Raw genomic sequence first — 18,932 nt, 5'->3', positions numbered from 1 at the left:
GAAAGGTGTGCTAGGAAGAAGAGATAATAACTTCTTGGGTGACTAAGTTTTACCAGGGTAAACTGAAAAGCAATCTAGCTTTGAACTTTTTCCTTTAAAATGAACATTCTTTGTAATGCATAAACTAAAGTTTATAAAAAAAAGACAGTAAGGCATAAAGGAATGGCTGGGAAATTCTTATTTGAAGACTGTTCACGACAGAACCCCAAGCCATCATCTGAAAAGAACATACTAAAAAATTAGTCCCTCCTACCCTGTGCTGAACTCTATGGGAAGCTCTACAATAATGCTTCATCCTCTGAGGTTTGTATTCCAGTGCACCGAGGTCCATTTCTTTCAGGCCTTGATCCAAGATACACTGAAGTTCGTAAAATACTTGAGTGCTTTCAATGGCTTTGGATCAAGGCCTTTATTGTTCTCTTAATCACAGGCAGCACTGAGGTACTAGTGTACTTAATCATTAAGTGGTCTTTTGTGAAGCTATACTCTGGGGAACTGTAATATTAACCACATCATTCATTAGAAGAAATTATTCCTTAAGTATGAACAGGCCAACAAGCAGTGGGTAACCAGCTTTGCTTAGATGCTGCAGAAGATGGGAGATGACTAATTATTTAATTCTCTACTAGCTGTTACCGTCTTCGTATCCTGCTCATTAATTGCATATAATGTGTTGTAGTTCTCATCTCTGGATATGCACTCGGCACTAACGCACTGAGAAAGCTTTCACCAGGGTTTACATTGCTTAAAGTGAGGAAGGATATAAAGTTGTCTACTGTGGTAGTGCTCTTATTAATATGATACTACACAAGCGTGGTGACCAGTAATAATGTTTGGGCATGAAAACATCAAGTGTTTATATGGCACAGGTTGTTAGCAGTTGACCTCAGCAGAACAAGGACACTGAATTAGCACTCTACAGTAACAGCACACTGCAGGTAAAAGCCTGGAGCTGTGGATTCCTGGAGCTATGAATGTACCTACAGGTCCAGCTGAATGGGGTACTCACCGGCCTCCAGCGCAGAATGTACTTGCTGATGTGAGATGTTTTGGGAGCATTCCACTGGATGGGGTGGGAGTTTGGCTGATTTGTACTCTCTGTAATGATCACCTGAACGGGTCCACTTGGTCCTGAAACACAAAAGTTTCCATTCTTAACATAATGGGGATGGTTTTCGTTTTAAGATTTGATGGTTCTCTTTTCTGTACCTCCCTGCTCTGCTGGGGAGGTTTCACTGAACACTCAGCAACATTGTACTGCTGTTAGTTCTCATCAAATCCCATCACAGAGCAGCCTAGAATCTGCAGGAAAGTGTGTTGTTTTAGCCATTAAATACCTACACCCTTCCCTCACTCCCAGCATTTCTATTTATAATTTATTTGGACAACTGTGTGACATATATACCTGCTACATATTTAACAGGACTTCCAGGCAAATAAACCCGTGCCCACACAGAATTTCAAGGCTCCCCTAGCCCCAAACCTACGTTCAGAAACATTAGATTTGGTTTATTTACACATTTGCAGTCACTCTTGTGTCTATAGAAAGCCTAAATCCCTGGTCTCCAGTCTGGAGGCATGCATATTTCACATAGCTCAAGGAGATGTTTGTTTAAGCAGGCTGACAAGAGTCAATGAAGCTCAGCAATCCTGAATAAGAAATTAAGGGGAAAAAAAAATAAGAGGAGAAGCCTGTTTCCTATTCAGTGCCCCAAAGAAAAGCAGCCCCTAGGTCTGCCTGCCAGGTGTCTTACTGCCTTACAGCTAGTAAGCTAGAAACAAGGCAATAGGAAAAGGGATAGTCCCTTTCTCTTCAGGTTCAAATTCTCTTTCTGCAATTACAGAGCAGTACTAATACACTGCAGTTACTGAGTGGACAGATACTTCTAAATCTATCATGGCGTAAGAACAGAGAATCAGCTTGCACTGAAGCTGGCACATCCAATTCTTATGCAGATCCTCCACATTTATGCTTAGAAATGGGTTGGGGAACCCATGACATAAGCATAGCTTCCTCCCAACAGAGTGTGTGCAATGCAACATTAATACGCCATCTTTTTCAGTCTAAGACAATGAAAGCTGCAACTTAAAACAGGCAGGTAAAGAGGTTCCCCTTGCTTCAGAGAACTGAAAAAGAACAGCCCGTCTGTACGAAGACTTCCTGGAACTGACTATGCAAACAAAGTTCAAGTATTTATTTCTTCAGGGAAAATGCTCCATTCTTTGGTGGATTTTGCTACTGTAGTGAGTGTAAAAGGAAAGGCTATAGATGCAAGTTTTAAGCAGCAGAATCTGAATGTTACAGATGTGACATTGCTAAGCACTAAGAGGTGATGAAAAGCAAAGTTGTGTGATAGTCATGCTTTAAGCTAAGCCAGGCCTCGGGAAATGCTGTTAACAGTCTGGCACCCTCTTTATAATCAATCATAACACCTATTTGTGTCTGCCAAGGTGGGGGAGAAAACATTCTGTTTAAAAAGGAAACCAAAAGGATCTCTTGAGCAGTTAAGGAATACCTCCCTGAGGTTGGAAATACCTGCAGATTATAAACCTATATAAGGTTATTATAAACCTATATAATGCCTTGAAAACTACAGAAATCAAGTTTTCAGTTTTTTTATATAGAGTGAATATCATTTCCACTTAATAGGATTGGAAAACGATGTACAGTAACTTACAGGAACCTGAACAGGTATGGGATAGAGAGATTGCTTTCCTTATGTCTTAGCAGAGGAGCCATCTATTGTGTTTCTTACCAGCATAGGCTTGCAGAGGCTGGCAGTGCCACTCTCCAATACCCCGCCCATAGCAATAGCACTGGTATCTGACACCATGGACGTACTTCTCCCAGGAATCTCCAATTTGGTAGAAGGTGCGGGTTTCGGAATCCTGGCACTGATCTAAAGGCACAAAAGAGAAAAATATCTACTGTGTGATACCAAAATCCTTGTGAAAAACCTATACCAAACTGAAGAGTCAATCCAATGAGACTTTTTCACAGAAAATGCAACCACGTTTATCTACAAATATTGCTGCATGAAGAGCGAGTGGCGATAAACTGATTCTTGAATCGAGGTTCCTGATACATCTCTGCATGCTTTAAGACAAATATCAGGCAGCTCATTCTGTTGTGACGCATTTCTTAAAATACTGCCCATCTGGGAAGCTTCCTACTAAACTCAGTGCAGTGTTCCTTCAAGGAAGGATTTATTTTGTACTGGCTATTGTGGAGCCCTATTCTTCTTCAGTCAAATGAGTTCATCTTAATTCCAAAGCTAAACCACGCTTCTCTCCAGGAAATCAGTGACAAAATTCCCACTAGCTTAAGCACAATTCAGTCCTATGTACGTCTGAAGTGATCCATTAATATTCAGAAGTCATTCTAGATTTATCATCATATAAACTGAAAAAGGACAAAACAAATCTGAAATCCACTTAAGCTAGTGGGAATACAATATAGTACCAGTGCTTCAGTACACCTTCTAGTCTGACCTCTGCCTGTGTCTCTGGCTCAATGCAAGTTTTTAGGGAGAACTAGCATTATGCTTCTTTAGTTAACAGGAGTCTTGTTTAGAGAGAGCCAACAAAACTAAACCAATTCTGCCTTTATGGAGAACTGAAATTATCTCCCCTTCTTTCACAGTGATTTTCAGGAGCTTTACAATCCAAATTCCTCCAGTAAAACTGTATAGATATTGCTGTAAATAAAGTAGAATTTAACCACTGCTACTTGATAAAAGATTTTCCTGGCAATAGCTCCAGGTTCTCAAGATTTAGTAATTGCAAGTCAAACAGTCATGTGTTATCTTCCAATCCTGATTCACTAGAGAAGAGGGGAGACAGAGAAGATGAAATCTCTTCATTCCTGCACAGAGCCATGATGGTTTTAGCTAACCTCCAGAGTACTATTAACATGTTCTCATCCTGAGCTTGCTTTCTTTGCCAGAACAAAGGGCATCCAAAAAAAATCAATTTAGTCTGAGATAAGAGAATATATGCTGGCCATGTTCTTCTCTCAGTTCAATAAGAAGACCTAAAGATTTCAGGATAGAGAAAGGAAATAGAAACTGCACCTAGAATCACCAGCTACTTACATATTGATTTACCGGTACTCAGTCTGAGCACCCTGCCTGCTAACAGCACAAGGTACCAGACTTCAGCCAATTCAACCCAGTCTGGGGTTCATATACCCTGTTACCTCAGCTTGAAGAGTGTTATATTTTAAAAGATATGCCGCATAATGGAATACTTCTAGGGTATGTCTGATAACACAAGCTTCCTTCCCTAAAACCACAAATGCCATCTCACATGCCCCCAACTAACACAGCATTACTTCTACTTTCAGCGTTGTGCAATAGAAGGCAGAAAGTTGGCAAAGACTGCATCTAAATTCACACACCAGTTTCACCACACTGTAATCAGCTCTTGTCAAACACAGGCTGTGCAAGTGGGGACAGCTGTGACTTACCAACGGGATCGCACTTCCATCTCCCACGACCTTGGCCAAAGCACGTGCAGTTCAGCATGTGCCCCTCATCGTGACGCTTGTGGAACGTCTGGTTCACATCATAGGTGATACCATCCACAATGCACTGATCTGTTTGAGAAAGAGCAGAGATGTTTACTCAGCAATAGCTTTAAGCATTAAGACAAAATCCTTCTGCTTGGCACATATTTCCTTCCTCTTGATCAGCTTACAGAGACGAACCCTGACAAGCTCCATCCATGCAAAATGCAGCCCTTCTGGTATCTGTGATCATGGCAGATTAGTGCTGCATGCACACTGCTATTGAGTTCATTTATCAGCAGTGTGCAATCAAGCACCATTTGCAGAAAAAAAAATGGTCTATAGGATTCAGTCCAAAGCAGGTTCCATTACTCAGTACAAAACTGTCTTATGACAAATTCCACATGTGAAAGAATCTAAAGCATCGCATTCCTTCACTGCTATCTCTTAGGGAAGCCTAGATCAGAAAACCTTGTCAAGTACTGCCTGAAATCATTAGAACTGCACAAGAAGGAAAGGGCTACTCCAAATTCATACAGACGCCAAGCTGAGGTGCAAATATGCAGCAGAAAAACATCGTGAGCATCTCTCTGCTGCACTTCGTAGCAAGCTTTAGACAGGAGCAGATCTACTACACATCCAAAATGCTAACGGTGCCTTCTAATCTACTACTCCCTCAAGGCACAGTAACCAGACTCCATGCTAAAGTATGGTCTATTAGGTTTAATGGAGATATGTCAACCGGTGACACGGCCCAGAATTCCTAAATCCAGTCTAATCACAGCAAGGAGCAGAAAGACAAAACAAATGATAAAACCACCCCAGAAGCATGTTGTTTTGTTAACCAGGACCCAAGAGACCCAAGTTCAGTTCTGGACTCAGTCACAGACCATCTGTCCTTGGGGAAGTGACTCAGTTAATCCCAGGCTTTCTTTCCCTGTCATACTTTCCCACAACACAAGCATGGCGTCAGGATAAACCAAACACTGGTCAGATCCGCCAATGGGGGCTAAGGACCTCCTCCTGTTGCTATGTTTTAAAAGTTCTACTTAGATAACCTTTGCCTTCTGAAAAAACAATATCCATGTCATCATCATCAAGAAAGACCCCTTACACTTGAGAACTAAACAGCAGTGAACTAGTTTGCTTCTAGAGAAAGGAGTTTCACAGACCATTTCTAGCAGTGCATTTCTCACCATTCTGAAGGAAACACATAGCAAAACCCTCCTAAAGCCCTCAAATGGACCTTTCCCTATAAATTACATCCCTTTTCAGCAGTGGTATTAAGAGTTCTTTCTTGGCTGCTTCTCAGCAGCCCCCCTGCCTTTTCCAGACACGAAGCCAATGCTGTGAGCTAGCTGTAGGATGATCAAATATCTGTGCTTTTAAGACTTTTTTTGGTATTGCTTAAGCACTTCTCCACTTGGGCCACTTATTTATATAAGTAAATAAGAGTAATGTCAGTGCTGTCCTGCCAACTTTTCATACAGACTAGCTCGCAAAGGGAGACGAATATTTCACTGCAGAACAATAATACAGGATGGTTCTGCATTCAAACTTTAGACTAATCTGGGGTTGTGCCTGTTCTTGAGATGTTTCTGCTGAGATCCCTCTAAGACTCAGTGGCACTGACTGCTAACAATAGACAAGAATAGGTAGAGCGATGTACTGATCAAGCTAATCAACGTTTTCCCTGGCTTGCTAGCCTACAAAGGCTGAAACAGTACTGAAACAGTGATGTCAACATGAGAAGCAGTACCTCTGAGCTGGGAGTATGCAATACAAGTCCACTCTCCACGGCCATTTCCTACACAGGTGCATCTCATCATGTGGCCCATGTCGTGTTGCTTATCCCACTGGTCCCCAACACGGTACATGATACCATCATTGGTGGTGCAGATTTCCTCATGGGCTGGTTGGGAAGAAAGTAAGAAAACAATTCATGAGGTCATAGCTAACAAGGCACTGAGGGCTTACATCATTTGCAGTGCCCCTTCATGCCATATACTGGTTTCTGCATCTTAACAAGGTTGTCATATGCACCTGTGAAATTTCAAATATCATTTTTGCAGGATGATGAGTGCAGATTCCCTTGCAGGGGTTCATTCATTTAATTTGCACTTGAAAGGTAACAGAGATAGAATTCTGTATGACATTCAGAGGGTGCTGTGTGAAACAATCAGTTCTCATCACATGTATGCTGTTACATGAACACAGCCATATGAAGAGCTGAGAGTTCATCAAGCTGTTTAAGGCCTCAGATGCTGCACTGCTGTTAATCACAAAGCCTTTCAGTTAAGAACTCCCATGTGCTGGAGATCAGAGATGTGCACAGACCAGAGAAATGGACCACAACACAGTGCAGACATATTCCTAGCCACACATTACATAAGAGGAAGTGATGAGCCATGAAGGAGAAGCTTTGTTAGATGCAAGATAAAAAAAATTACTTGCAGCATAGTCCAGTGCTTCTTAATGAACCTACAACAGTTTGCACCAGCTGAAAAGCATGCCTAGCTTGCAGCAAATGAGGAACAAAAGTAGCCTTCTCCTGGCCTGAGTCCTCACTAGAAGTGATTAGCTGGAGGGAAAACAGGTCAAAAAGCTTCAGAAATTCCTTAAAGGTTTTTGGGCCTGGATGCAAGCTCAGTGGAAGTCATCAGTAACTGACCAATGACAGACAGCTCCTTACTTTCCAGTTCACGAAGCTACATGCGAGCAATTATAATCCCTTTATGCTTCTCATTCTTACCAGCCATAGGGCAGAAGCCAAACTTCTGGTCAGCATCATAGTTCTCAGTGGTTCCACACCACTTCATGTTGTCTCTCCGTCCCTCAGAAGTACAGTCGGTATAGTTGCGGTTGTTGTACAGGAAGGGGAAGTGGCACAGAGCACCATTGGAATTGCCACCACGTGTCTGGACCAAAACTGGAGATAAAAAGGAAACAGATGCAAATCAAACCTACGCTCTCCCATAGCATGCAGAGAACAGCTTTAAAAACAAACCGCTAGCACTATTTTTCCCATGTGTATTCTGTATGGAATTATTCACTAGCCTCTTGTATTGGATTTAATTAATTCAGATCTGGAAATATAAGCCTTGCACAAGGTCAGTTCAGTTCAAACATTGCTTTGGAAAGAGTTGCTTGACCCAGCCATGGGATTTCCTGGGGAATATGGAAAACTAAAGCTTGCTGTGTTTGGGAAGTGGCTTTGCAGACCCTTTGTACCAAAGTCTAGAGAATCAAATAACCTCACATTTCTCAGCATACTTATATTATCTCACCGAGACTATTACCCAATTGTGCCCTTTGGCTTAAAGAGAAACCTTGGATGTCAGGAAAGGGTTACAGTTCATTTATGAACAACAGGAGAAGTCAAAAACTCTCTGGTGGTTGAAAGCTTCATGTTTTGCAAGCACCTGTGGAAATAGGGCTCTAATCTATATAAACTATTCACCTCTTGTACAACTCTGGTTTACAAATAATAGAGAACAAGGAGGCATTTTCTGAGGTTTTTAGCTATATCAGTATTTCTTAATCCCTACAGAATACCACAAGAAGCCTCACTAAAACAAGAATGCGTGCACATCCGCATGTGGACAGGGGAACAAGTTTTTTAGCTTTGTATTTGTTGGGTTTGTTTTGTTTTAAAAGAAAGCGTATTGTATGTGCTGTGCGGAAGGGCTTATCATTAAGAAAAAAAAGAAAAAGAGGTAGAAGAGCGGTTAAAAAGCCCTTAAAAAAGGTTAAAAAAGTAGCATTTTTGTGATGGAATGTGAAAAATTCTCTCTAAGGCCAGACTGCAGAGAAGCCTGTCTGGACACTGCTCCACAGATGCCTGATGGGCTTTCCAGGAAGTACAACCACACAGGTAGATTTGTGCTGTGAAGGGAATGCTGACCATCCACAAACAAGCAGGAATGCTGCTGCATTAGTCATGCACCAGCTTTTGATCACAGTAATCACAGATCACATTAAGATTACTGCTATATATGGCAACCTAGCTAGATAGTCAGGAGTGAGGCAGTGACAGAGAACTGCACAAGTTGTACTCTATGGATACCCTCTTCTTTGCAACCTAATATGGGCAATGCTGTAGCAATTCAGCCAAGCAGAGACAAAGTCCACATATCCTTTGGGCCAAAGCTCTGTTCTGTCTAAGTATTCATGTTCTAAGGTCAGCTTGAAGAACATGACTAAAAGGCTACACCCTCCAAAGATGCCAAGAGTGTAAAAATGCCCTGACTCCAGACAGCCCTCCATTCACATAACTGCCTTGCTGTTGAGGCATGCCTAGCGTCCCTCCAAACTAACTGCCTGGACTGTTCAGACAGCTATGTGCTTCTGTTCCTTCCTCCATGCAAGCCATATGCATGTGAATACCCTCTGAGAAAGACTCACCGTTCTGCTCAGTACAGAAGGAGTATCTCCTGTCCTGCTCAAAGTTGGAAGTGGTGCTGCACCAGAGGTGCCCATCTGTGCGGCCTTCAGTGGTGCAGGAGTAGAAAGTCCTCCCGTTGTAGGTAAAAGGCAGAACACAGGCTTCTCCATCGGAATTGCCACCATATGTTTGGGTAACAGCTTTGAAATAAACAAAGCACAGCATTAGACTCCAGCTTAAAGCAATCCCCAAATCTAAGGGTTCTAACACAGCAACAGCCCCTCTGGGTTAAATCACTAGCTGCTATGAACCCACAGTGACTGCCATGGACCTGGGCCAACACACACCAAGAGAAGACTTAGTCCCACAGCTGTGTCATTCTTTTACATTCTTTTCTAAACATATATTACTGCAGCTTGGTTTGAATAAAATTATGAATGTTGTTCCCCATGGGCCTCAGCAATGTTATATATATAACTCACTGGGAAATATTTCTGCCCTACAGAACCAGGCTGCAAGTAACCAAAGTAACTATTTATTTCTTCGCCTCTTGCATCTTTTTCCAGTATGTCTTCTTTAGTAGACATATGATGCACATGCAAAGGGGCTCCCCATCAAAATAAAACCACAGATCTCACTGGACAGAACAGGCACTGAACAAAAACTCATACCTATTTCCTGGCAGCTGACTCCATTGCCCAGACAAGTACAAAGCATCTGTTGGCTGCCCTGTGTCTTCAGCCACTGCATACCCACAGAATACACCACTCCGTTATCAGTCACACAGTGGCCATGTGGCTGAGGTTGGGGTTGTTGAGGCTGGGGCTGGTACAATGCAGTTTGCACATTTGTGAAGCTGGGAGAGCCAGATCCTGTGGCAGAACATGGGAGAGAACTGAGATGTCACATGCAGAGCAGAAGAACAGAATGCTTCAGTTAAATGCTGAGACAAACACTTAAGCACTACATCAGATTGAAGACGTCACTCTTAACCTCCCCAGACACATTATTCCATTTTGTTAACTTCAAAATGAAAAGAACAACCCCCTCTCCTGCTAATGATAGCCTCTGGTTTCTACCACCTTTGAGTTGCCTTAGAAAGGATTAAGATCACCAACTGATCATACAACAAAGAAGTACTGATAAAGTAGAGAGAGAATGCCAAAAAAAACCCAAACAAGGGTAGGATTCATTTTGATTTTTTTCACTGAAAAATAACACTGGCTGTCTGCTTATATTATGGATGTTTTTGCTAAGGATTCCCACAGCAATCTTCACAAATTCAGGTCTGATGAGGTGCAGTAAACAGAGCACTGACACCATTGAAGTGATATGCCTTTTGAAGTTTGTATTTTCGGAGAGTTTGAAGCAAACCTGCTGGTGCTAACAAGTTAGAAGTCATTAATCAAGAAAATTTCAGTGTAATTTCTGTATAAAAAAAGAAGTTTTACTGCATACACCAAAAGAAAATGGAGAAAAGAACTTAGAAGGTGAAGACTTCGTTAAGCCTTGGGCAGGAAATAGGTTACCTATAAACCAGGTAATATTTCACACCAAAATTACAAACTACCTATGTGTACTAAACTGCACTTTAAACATACTTTGGCATTTCTGTTTTTTAAAGCCTAACCATTAGTAGATGCATTTATCTTGTCAAAGAAACCAGATGGTCTCAGTGGAGTTTAAATTAAGGGCATTTTAAGGCAGTTACCCTGAGGCAAATCCATCAAGTTCAAACACTAACTCAAAATGCTGTGCTTTTAAAACAAAGCTAGTAGATACTTCCTGTAGGTGCACTGTTCTAGTGTGATTTACTGCACTATGATTGTGCAAGCAATCACATCTGTATGTTCAAGCCCCGTCTGTGCAAGGCAGCCATGTGTAATTAATTTTATCCACACATCCACAAACAAGGAACATCTCCTGAATCCTAACCCTCTGTGCTGCTGGTCTTTCTCTGACAAGCTTGCTATGTGCCAAAGGTAGGATGGTGATTCAGCACCAACTCCTAGCCATTTCAAGCATGCCATTCATTGCTCCTGCCCGTAATTTACACCATGTCCCACTTACCAGTGCTAGTTGTATGCAGGGACGTGTGTCTTTCGCATTTCCATTCACCTCTGCCATTACCAGTACAGATGCACTGAAGCAAGTTTCCTCGGTTATCCTTCTTGCTCCAAGTGTCTCCTATTCTGTAGGAAGTCTTGGTGTCTTGGTCATTGCACCTATCTGTACAAGGAACGTGATCATTAGATATTTCTGCATTGGATGCTTTCACTGTGCCATTTATAGTACTGAAACATCAACACCATCAAATGTGCCGATAGTTTAAAGCCTTTACTGTGAGCCAACCTTTCTTGAAGCCTGCTATTACAAGCCCTATATACTTTAAAATCTGTTTTTAACTGCATAGGCTGAGAGACCACAAAAATCCTGATGGTAAAAATAAATCAACTTGTTTTAATGCCTTGCTCAGCAGGAGTAAACCAGAACCTATTAGAAGGCAACATGTTAAATACCAAGTTTTCCAAAAGAAGTGTTTGGAAAGCTGTCAGTGAAGTTAATAGCAGCTGCTCATGTCATAACAGGAATATCAGACTGCCTAAATCTTCCCGTTGTCTTTATTAACTCACAGCCCCCATTGAACTGAATAAACAGGTTCAAAGGACAAGGTAACAAACTACTTTTGTCTGGATGCCAGATACACATGGATCAGCTAGTTCTTCCATTACAATGTTTTATGCTCTTATTCACAAGGAGAACTTGAGACAGTGGCTCGAATATAATCACGGATCAATGCACATGGATTTATGAAGAACTGTAAAAGGATGCATGCATCATCTTAGATGCCATTAAAGGAGCTCTCAGAATAAAATATCAATGTGGAGAACACGTTACTAACTCACACTGGTTAAAATGACCAAAAACTGAGTAATCTACCACAAATGTGGTAAACTGGTGTCAAGTATTCAGAAAGTAATTTAGCAAATGTGTATGTGGGGAAGGGGTTGGGGATTCAAACTGTCTTATGAGCATCCAGTTTTTTACATTAGACAATTAATAGCTGAAACGTCCCCCCCAGGAAACAGCGGTGATTCTAGAAAACTCTGGCTGTAAAAGATATCTAACAGCATCTATGCTGAAGCATAGTGACACTTTCTGGGCTACAGCTATCATCTTACATACAGACATTCAAATTTATGTACTTAATTACATTTGAGAAATAAAATGAAAAATGAACAGGTCATTAAATTACAATTTCCCTACAATATAGCAATGCAGACCTGAGTTATGGGGGGGGAGAAGATACTGCCAGATCATTTTTATTAGTAATAATATCTCCTCAAATTGACAAACAACACATTCTGTTTTATTCATTCCTGTTTGACAGTTAATGATATTTCCCTATGTGTTCTAACAGACTTAATTTTGTGAAGGCTGGTTTGCTTTTCATGGCTTGTTTCTCAACCAAAGCTCTCCAGATACTCAGTTTTAATCCCAGCCCTCCTCAGAGCTTTAGTTCCTTACAGGTCTGCTGTTTACATCAGCAGAAAGCTATTATCTGTGTGTCCCAAGGCAACTGAATGGGAGGCAATTTAAAGAGCTCCTCAAAACTTGCCCAACAGAGGTGAAAGGTACAAAGTTCAACTCTTCTTGAGGAAACTGCTGTAAACTGATAGCTCCGCAACAGAGTCCATTCCTGGCAAAATTCAAGCAGAAGCCAGACAAACCAGCAAGATTTTGGATTCTACAAGCCCTGTCTCTGCTTCACAAGTGCTAAAACAACAGTACAGTAACGTGGTTCATCTTACTTCTGGAGGTGCAGGTGATGCGGCCGCTGCCTTCCCCCAGGCAGGTGCAGTCCACCATCATCCAACCCTGGTAGGGCTTCTCCCAGGTCTCACCCACCACATAGGATGTCCCAGCTGTGTTGTCGTAGCACCGCTCGGCTGAGGGAGAAAAGACAGTCAGTGTGTGTGCTCCATATGGAACCGGGAACACCCCAGGTGAGAAGGGAGACTTTTGCCCAGCCAAGCTGAAGGAGGACAAAGCCATCACATACCCAAAGGCTTGCAGGTCCACTCGCCCTTGCCGTTGCCCAGGCACACGCACTCCAGCAAATAGCCACCAGTCTCGTGAGGCCTACGCCAGGTATCTCCGATCTTGTAGGACTTGCCGCCCTCATGGCAGCGATCTGCAGGTGGGACAGAGGGGAGCTCAGGTGAGGAACACCACCACAGCCAGCATCACAGGGAGGTGGGATCCCCATGGGGATAGGAGAAAAGGTTTTGTCTTGGTGGAGGTGAAGGAAGGAGGAAGAAGATGAGGAGAAGGGCCGATCACGGCCTCCTTCTTCACGCTGCAAAATGGCGCCCGCTGCCCGCTGTTTTCCTCAGAGGGTGCCATTTTTCTCTTGGTGCCACCTCAGCCCACACAGGCTTGTGGGCTGAGGGATGCAGCAGCCAGGCCTGTGTGCACAGGAAAAGGTGATGCCCAGTGACATTGCTCCTCCTACTAAACTGAAATTCTGCCCTAAAAAGGCCAATTCCCAAACTAAAAGCACCTCATGGGCCTGAGGTGTTCTGGCCCCACAGCTCAACCCAGGCTCAGAAAGTGAATGGTGCAGTGAGCAGCAATTAGCAAACAAGATCCTTTTCCAAGGAAAGAAGCACATGTCTGGTCATTTATTAGGAGCCACTAAAATGTTTCATTGTCTCATTTATGAAAGCAGGCAATCTAAGAGTTATAAAGATTGATTCAAATCCATTTGCAGTCAATGAGACTCTCCAGTGAGCCCTAAACCAGGCTGATGATGAAGAAATTAGACTCCTCTTATGTTTGCAATTTCCTCACTGACTCTTTCTTTTCTTACAACACTTATCATCCTTGCTCAATAAGATGCCATTACATTCCGAAGGGCTCCAGCTCTACTTGCTATATTTGATGCATTTCTTTCCATGCTATTATGATGGCTGGCTTTCGAACCCTCTGTGGCAATGCTGTTGGGCTCAGCACTGTGTGTCTTAAACAAGAAACTGAATAGCTGTAAGAAAGACTTTTCCAAAGGTGCCTGAGGGACTTTGAAATGTCAGACTAAAAGACCTGACACACAGCGAACTTCATCTGCGCTCAGAGAAAGTCTAATTATGAACTAAAGGGAAACTGTGAACAATTCAGTGACTCAATACGGAAAGGATTTCCAGACAGAGACAGATGTGAAAGGGAAAGCTGTGCAGAAAGAAACAAGGATGGGGCAGACAGGTAAAAACGAAACTGCAGAAGCACAGAGCTGGCTCAGTGGATATCAAACCCTTGTTCCCTCTGAGACCAGGGTTGGCATTATGTTTTTAGAAGCTAAAGGGAATGGCTCCCAAGTGGTTGATATTTAGAATACTCCTATTAATGTTTACAGGGTAACTTTGTCTTCATAACAGATTAGACCCTGATGTTTTTTCAAGTATATTTTGACTGGAAAAACATGTCTGTGAAGATGCAAGACATTCTTGTATATATTAAATGCACTAATATGTATGGCCGGACACTACCAGTCATCCTGGCCTATGTTTTTACACATAGGACCTCACCTCTTAAATAGAGGAGGAATTTGATTTTTAAAGTGTACGTACACAGGGGAAGGGCTTTCACTTGCAAGATTTTAATGTGCTCTGGATCAAAGCCTCTTAACTCTAGCTAATAAGCACTGGAAGAATTGTGGAAGCGGCTCTGGAAAATGTGACAGCAAGGAATGAGCTCTAGTAACAGGCACTTGGTTACATACTAGCAATGGTGCAGCTGATTCTCCCACGTCCAGCTCCAATGCAAGTACAGTCCCAGATCATGGAGTCCTTGGGGCGCTCATAAGTCTCCCCTACTCGGTAAGTGGATCCAGTGTATTTGTCAAAGCAAGTCTCTTCAGCTATAAAAGGAGAAAAATGAATTTCATGAAACCACTCTAGTAACAAGTATGGTCAACAAAAAATGCATGTTCTTCACCTCCTCACATGGATGCTCTTTTTTTTCTGAGGGATGATCAGCCTCCTCTTTCTTCTTGGGGCAGAACAACAAAAAGGAACTGGGGCAAAGTTATCCCCCTCATATTCCCCCTCGCTGCTGAATAACCACAGCTTCCCTCCCACAGTGAGCCAGGGGTTGAGCATGGCACCTGGGTTGGCATGCCCTGAAGGATCAACCCCAACTGTTTGAAGTGCAGCAGGGCAGAACTCAGAGGGGAGCAAATATTCCCCAGAAGCTGTGGGTTTTGACATGCTAATCCACCTCTTTTGAGTGCATTAATCCCGAATTCTGCAGCAGCTCTACTGAAGTCAACAGGCCCACTTGTGACTCGTTCACACTTGTCCAAACCTATGTGATTACAGGAGGGTTGTGCCAGTGCTGTCACACAACTTGAGGTCTCCAACAGAACAATGTTCTGGACCTCACTACCAGACAAATGGAGCTAAGTGTGTCATAATAGCTGCTATTTGACTTTGGAAGTGTAAAACTTTGGAATACCTGGGGAGGAAGACAATGGAGAATAAACCCTTTTTTAATGGAGGAGCAAGGGGATTGAGTACTCCTTAAAATACCCTAGCAGTACTTTACCCAAGTCTCGCCTAACACATCTCTGGGATGCTCACATCTTACATGAACATTATCAGGAAACCAGTTCCTCTCTTGCATCTCCAGAGCAAGATAAGGAATTACAGCAAACCAATGGCTTGAGACCAACCAAGGCAGATAGCGTGCATCTGATTATCTAAACCACGCTGTATTCCAGAGAGTCGCATCTTCCATCGGATGCCGCGTATAAAGTTTTTTTTCTGTTACCTAAACTTTTACTGCAGAAGACTAAACAATCTCATTTTACACTCAGTGATGGAACGCTCGCAGCACGGCTGGGGGGCTGTGGAAAGTTGTAAGCTGAAGTATGTTTAAACAGGCTGACGACACCGCACAGCTATGAGAAGTTGGGGTGAAGCGATCAAACTGCACGGAGCCAGAGCTGCAAAGTGACTCCAGATTTGAGCTTCCCCATGCGAGCGGAGTCGGTTCAGTTCATTATAAAGAAGAGGTTGGCTCCAAAGTTAATGTTTAGATCCAATCCTCCAGAGAGATGAGTGATGTTTGGCTTGGGGTTCTGGTGGCAGGCCCATCTCTAATGAAAAGCATTTCTTAAAATCCCAAGCCAGATCTTCAGTGTAATTGAGAGTAGATCCGTTAGCTGACCCCAAGGAGCAAACTCCAGCTAAAAACCCAGACTGCTCGCTGTAACTCACTAGCTGAATCTGCTCGAAAAGCCATTCTGCAGCTAAAACACCAACTTACGTTCGGGTTTGCTTTCGCAGTTAAACCCTCTGCTTCCACCGTAGCAGGTACAGACCAACGTGTTCCCCAGGTAAATGCGCTCCCACTGCTGGTTTATCTGGTAGTACCGTCCATTGTCAAAGCAGGTCTCTGCGGAGGGGAGGGGGGGAAAGAAAGCAAAGTTTCATCTTACCGAGGACGCGCGCAGGGCACGAGCAGCCCGAGCAGCACTACGGACCCCCACCCGCGTGGCGTACACGGAGGCGGCCAACCGCCGCTCCAGCCCCGCAGCCCGTGCTGGTACTCACGCTTGCCCTGCGCGGGGGTGGCTTGGGGCACCGAGGCGGTCTGCGCCTGTCGCCGGTTCTTCCCTCCGCGCCGCTGCCCGTCGCCCCCTCCCGCAACCGTCGCCCCCAGGCAGAGGGCGAGCAACGCCAGCCGCAACCCGCCGCGGCCCGGCATCCTCGGCAGGGCTCGGAGAACGACACTTGGATCGGAGCGGGGAACGGAGCCGCTCGCAAGCAGCCCGACGGTCGCAGCGCCGCCGCCCGGGCGCTATATAGGGCGGGCGGTGTTGGGGGGGAGCAGCCGCCGCCGCCCCGAAGTCCATTGGCCCTCGCAGCCTCCGGGGGACGGACGGGGGCCGCCACCGCCCCGCCGAGCAGAACGCGGCGCTGCCCCGCCGGCAGCCACAAAGGGTCGGGGTGCGGAAAGGGGGAGCGGTAGTGCCATTTTGTGGGGTGTTTGCCTTGACAAAATGGCTTTTCCCCCCCTCTTTTGGGGAGCGTTTCTTTATTTAGCGCCAGGCTTTGCACCCCTTCAAACTGCACAGGGTCTTCACTATTACAATCTAACTTAAGCAAGTTGCATACAAACTTTGTCACCCTGTTCTGCTCGTCTCGTTCCCCCAGCCATCTCTCCTGCATTGTGGGGTGTCTCTTTTTCCTGTTTTGAAGGGAAGTCTCAAAGCAGAGTGTGCAATCGTGACCCCAGAGCAGGAAGTTGCTATTGGGGCGATCATTCACTACAGCCTCACACCCCATCCTGGTGCACTTCTTGGACCAGAGCTGAAGCTCAGAGCATATAGGAGGGTTGCACTGCTGACCGTTTTTATGATAACCTCTGTCTTTGGAAAGGGGTTATTGATCTAATAGTCCGCCCTGGTTCCCAACCTATTAAAAGAACTCTGATAAATGTGGACATGAAGTACTGTTCCTAAGCTGAACATCCTGGATCTCCATGAAAGTTCTTCACCAAAATGAGAACCAAGCTCTAGTTCCACTTAAAGAATGCTGACTGTATGACCTGCAGCGAAACGTAAGCTGTAATCTGTTTGGGATGAAGACATTCAGTAGGCAGCGTACATCCCCAACACATGCTTTGTTCCCAGAAAGCACTCAGTTGGAATGGCAGGTATGCGTTCTCAAAGAAATTCCTATTCCTCTCCATGACAAATGTCCACAGATCCATTAACACTAGCTTCCCTGCTGAAAGCTTACTGGAAATTGAAACCTGACCTGGCAATTGAGGTGAGCTGTGGTGAACCAATTCCCATCTTGTCTAATTTTCATTTTTAAATCTACTGTGCTGCATTTTTTTAGCCACCAGAGACATATTACCCCTCGAAATAATCACACAAACAGTGTCACCGTAGCAAGGGAGAGCTCTAGAAATGGGACACATAATGAGAACCCGCCTTCAGATTTTTCCTGCTCTTTTAAGACTGGAGATAGAAAGTGTTGTTCTGTAATGACAACTTAAAACAACTCTGGAATTCTTGATGAAACCAACCGGAGGAGAACACTGTGAGAAGGTATGGTCATTTCTAACTGGGATGTGCTTCTTTTGTGCAGGGTGTGTGAGCAAGTCCCACTGATGAGAGCTGCTAGTGAAGCACAACTGATTTGGTGAAGGAAAAGGAGACAAGGAGCCTTCAAGCCCAGGATGATCATGGTAAGTAAAAATCACTCCAGGAAATCCACTTAGAATGGAACGTAACCCAGAATGAACTGGCTATAGTGGAACAAACAAACATGTGGGTGCAACCAGAAGTCTTCCCTGTGGAGGAAGACTTCTCCCTTGGTGCTAGATGCTGTACAAACATAACCAAAGGGCAGTTCAGGGAGTTTCTAACCTCTGAAGGTCTGAGTACGTGGCATCTACCAGTTCTCCTCAAGCATAAGGGAAGGGTCACTGTTCCAAAGAGATGCGACTTCTGGATCCATTTCCAGCGTGCTGCTTTTAGTGACCCAATTTCCAGCCTGCTGCTTTTAGAGACTATTTTTATAATGGCATTTATAACGTGTGTATACTGGATATACCCCACATGGTCAACCGTTGACCTCATTTACGTCTTTTGTCATCCTGCATTGCACCTAAGTCTTCCAGGACAATGTGAGTGTTTACACAGAAATGAAAACGCAATTCAGCCTGAAGACTGAGTGAGAAATAGTGTTAACAAGTGTGTGACTGTGTCTAATGCTTACCACAGCACTGCTTACACAAATAGGGGAACAAATGTAAGAATCTTATTTAAGAAAACATTACTGGAAGCACACAAAACAAAGTCATAATTTTCAGTGATTCTCAAATTAGTTTCTTGCACAGCCATCATTTATTAGCAGCCAGAAATAATCTAAGGAGTCGTATTTCAACAAAATTTGAAACAGTCTGGTTTCACTTCCAAAGGAATCTCTGACAGTAATTATGACACAAACATGCAGTAATCATTATATT

At 43.7% G+C, this 18,932-nt stretch overlaps 1 protein-coding gene across 4 annotated transcripts in view; it reads right to left on the bottom strand.

Annotated features, from left to right (window-relative positions):
• The window catches only part of FN1 (fibronectin 1), a 47,412-nt gene extending 30,678 nt beyond the window's left edge, over positions 1 to 16,734 (bottom strand). For all 4 annotated transcript variants that reach the window (XM_072341608.1, XM_072341609.1, XM_072341610.1 and 1 more), the window contains exons 1-13: positions 16,505 to 16,734; positions 16,218 to 16,346; positions 14,671 to 14,808; positions 12,955 to 13,086; positions 12,704 to 12,841; positions 10,962 to 11,120; positions 9,563 to 9,763; positions 8,912 to 9,091; positions 7,260 to 7,436; positions 6,267 to 6,419; positions 4,469 to 4,597; positions 2,757 to 2,900; positions 1,010 to 1,131 (exon numbers count right to left, since the gene is read on the bottom strand). In XM_072341608.1, coding sequence (XP_072197709.1) covers positions 1,010 to 1,131; positions 2,757 to 2,900; positions 4,469 to 4,597; positions 6,267 to 6,419; positions 7,260 to 7,436; positions 8,912 to 9,091; positions 9,563 to 9,763; positions 10,962 to 11,120; positions 12,704 to 12,841; positions 12,955 to 13,086; positions 14,671 to 14,808; positions 16,218 to 16,346; positions 16,505 to 16,658 — 1,956 coding nt within the window. In that variant the 5' untranslated portion in view covers positions 16,659 to 16,734. The remainder of the gene's footprint in view (positions 1 to 1,009; positions 1,132 to 2,756; positions 2,901 to 4,468; positions 4,598 to 6,266; positions 6,420 to 7,259; positions 7,437 to 8,911; positions 9,092 to 9,562; positions 9,764 to 10,961; positions 11,121 to 12,703; positions 12,842 to 12,954; positions 13,087 to 14,670; positions 14,809 to 16,217; positions 16,347 to 16,504) is intronic.
• Between the last annotated feature and the right edge of the window lie 2,198 nt (positions 16,735 to 18,932).

Source organism: Excalfactoria chinensis, chromosome 7 (genome assembly GCF_039878825.1).
Source record: "Excalfactoria chinensis isolate bCotChi1 chromosome 7, bCotChi1.hap2, whole genome shotgun sequence".
Classification (NCBI taxonomy): Eukaryota; Metazoa; Chordata; class Aves; order Galliformes; family Phasianidae; genus Excalfactoria; species Excalfactoria chinensis.
The sequence above is the reverse complement of the archived record's forward strand: the minus strand, read 5'-3'. Positions and strand labels throughout refer to the sequence as shown.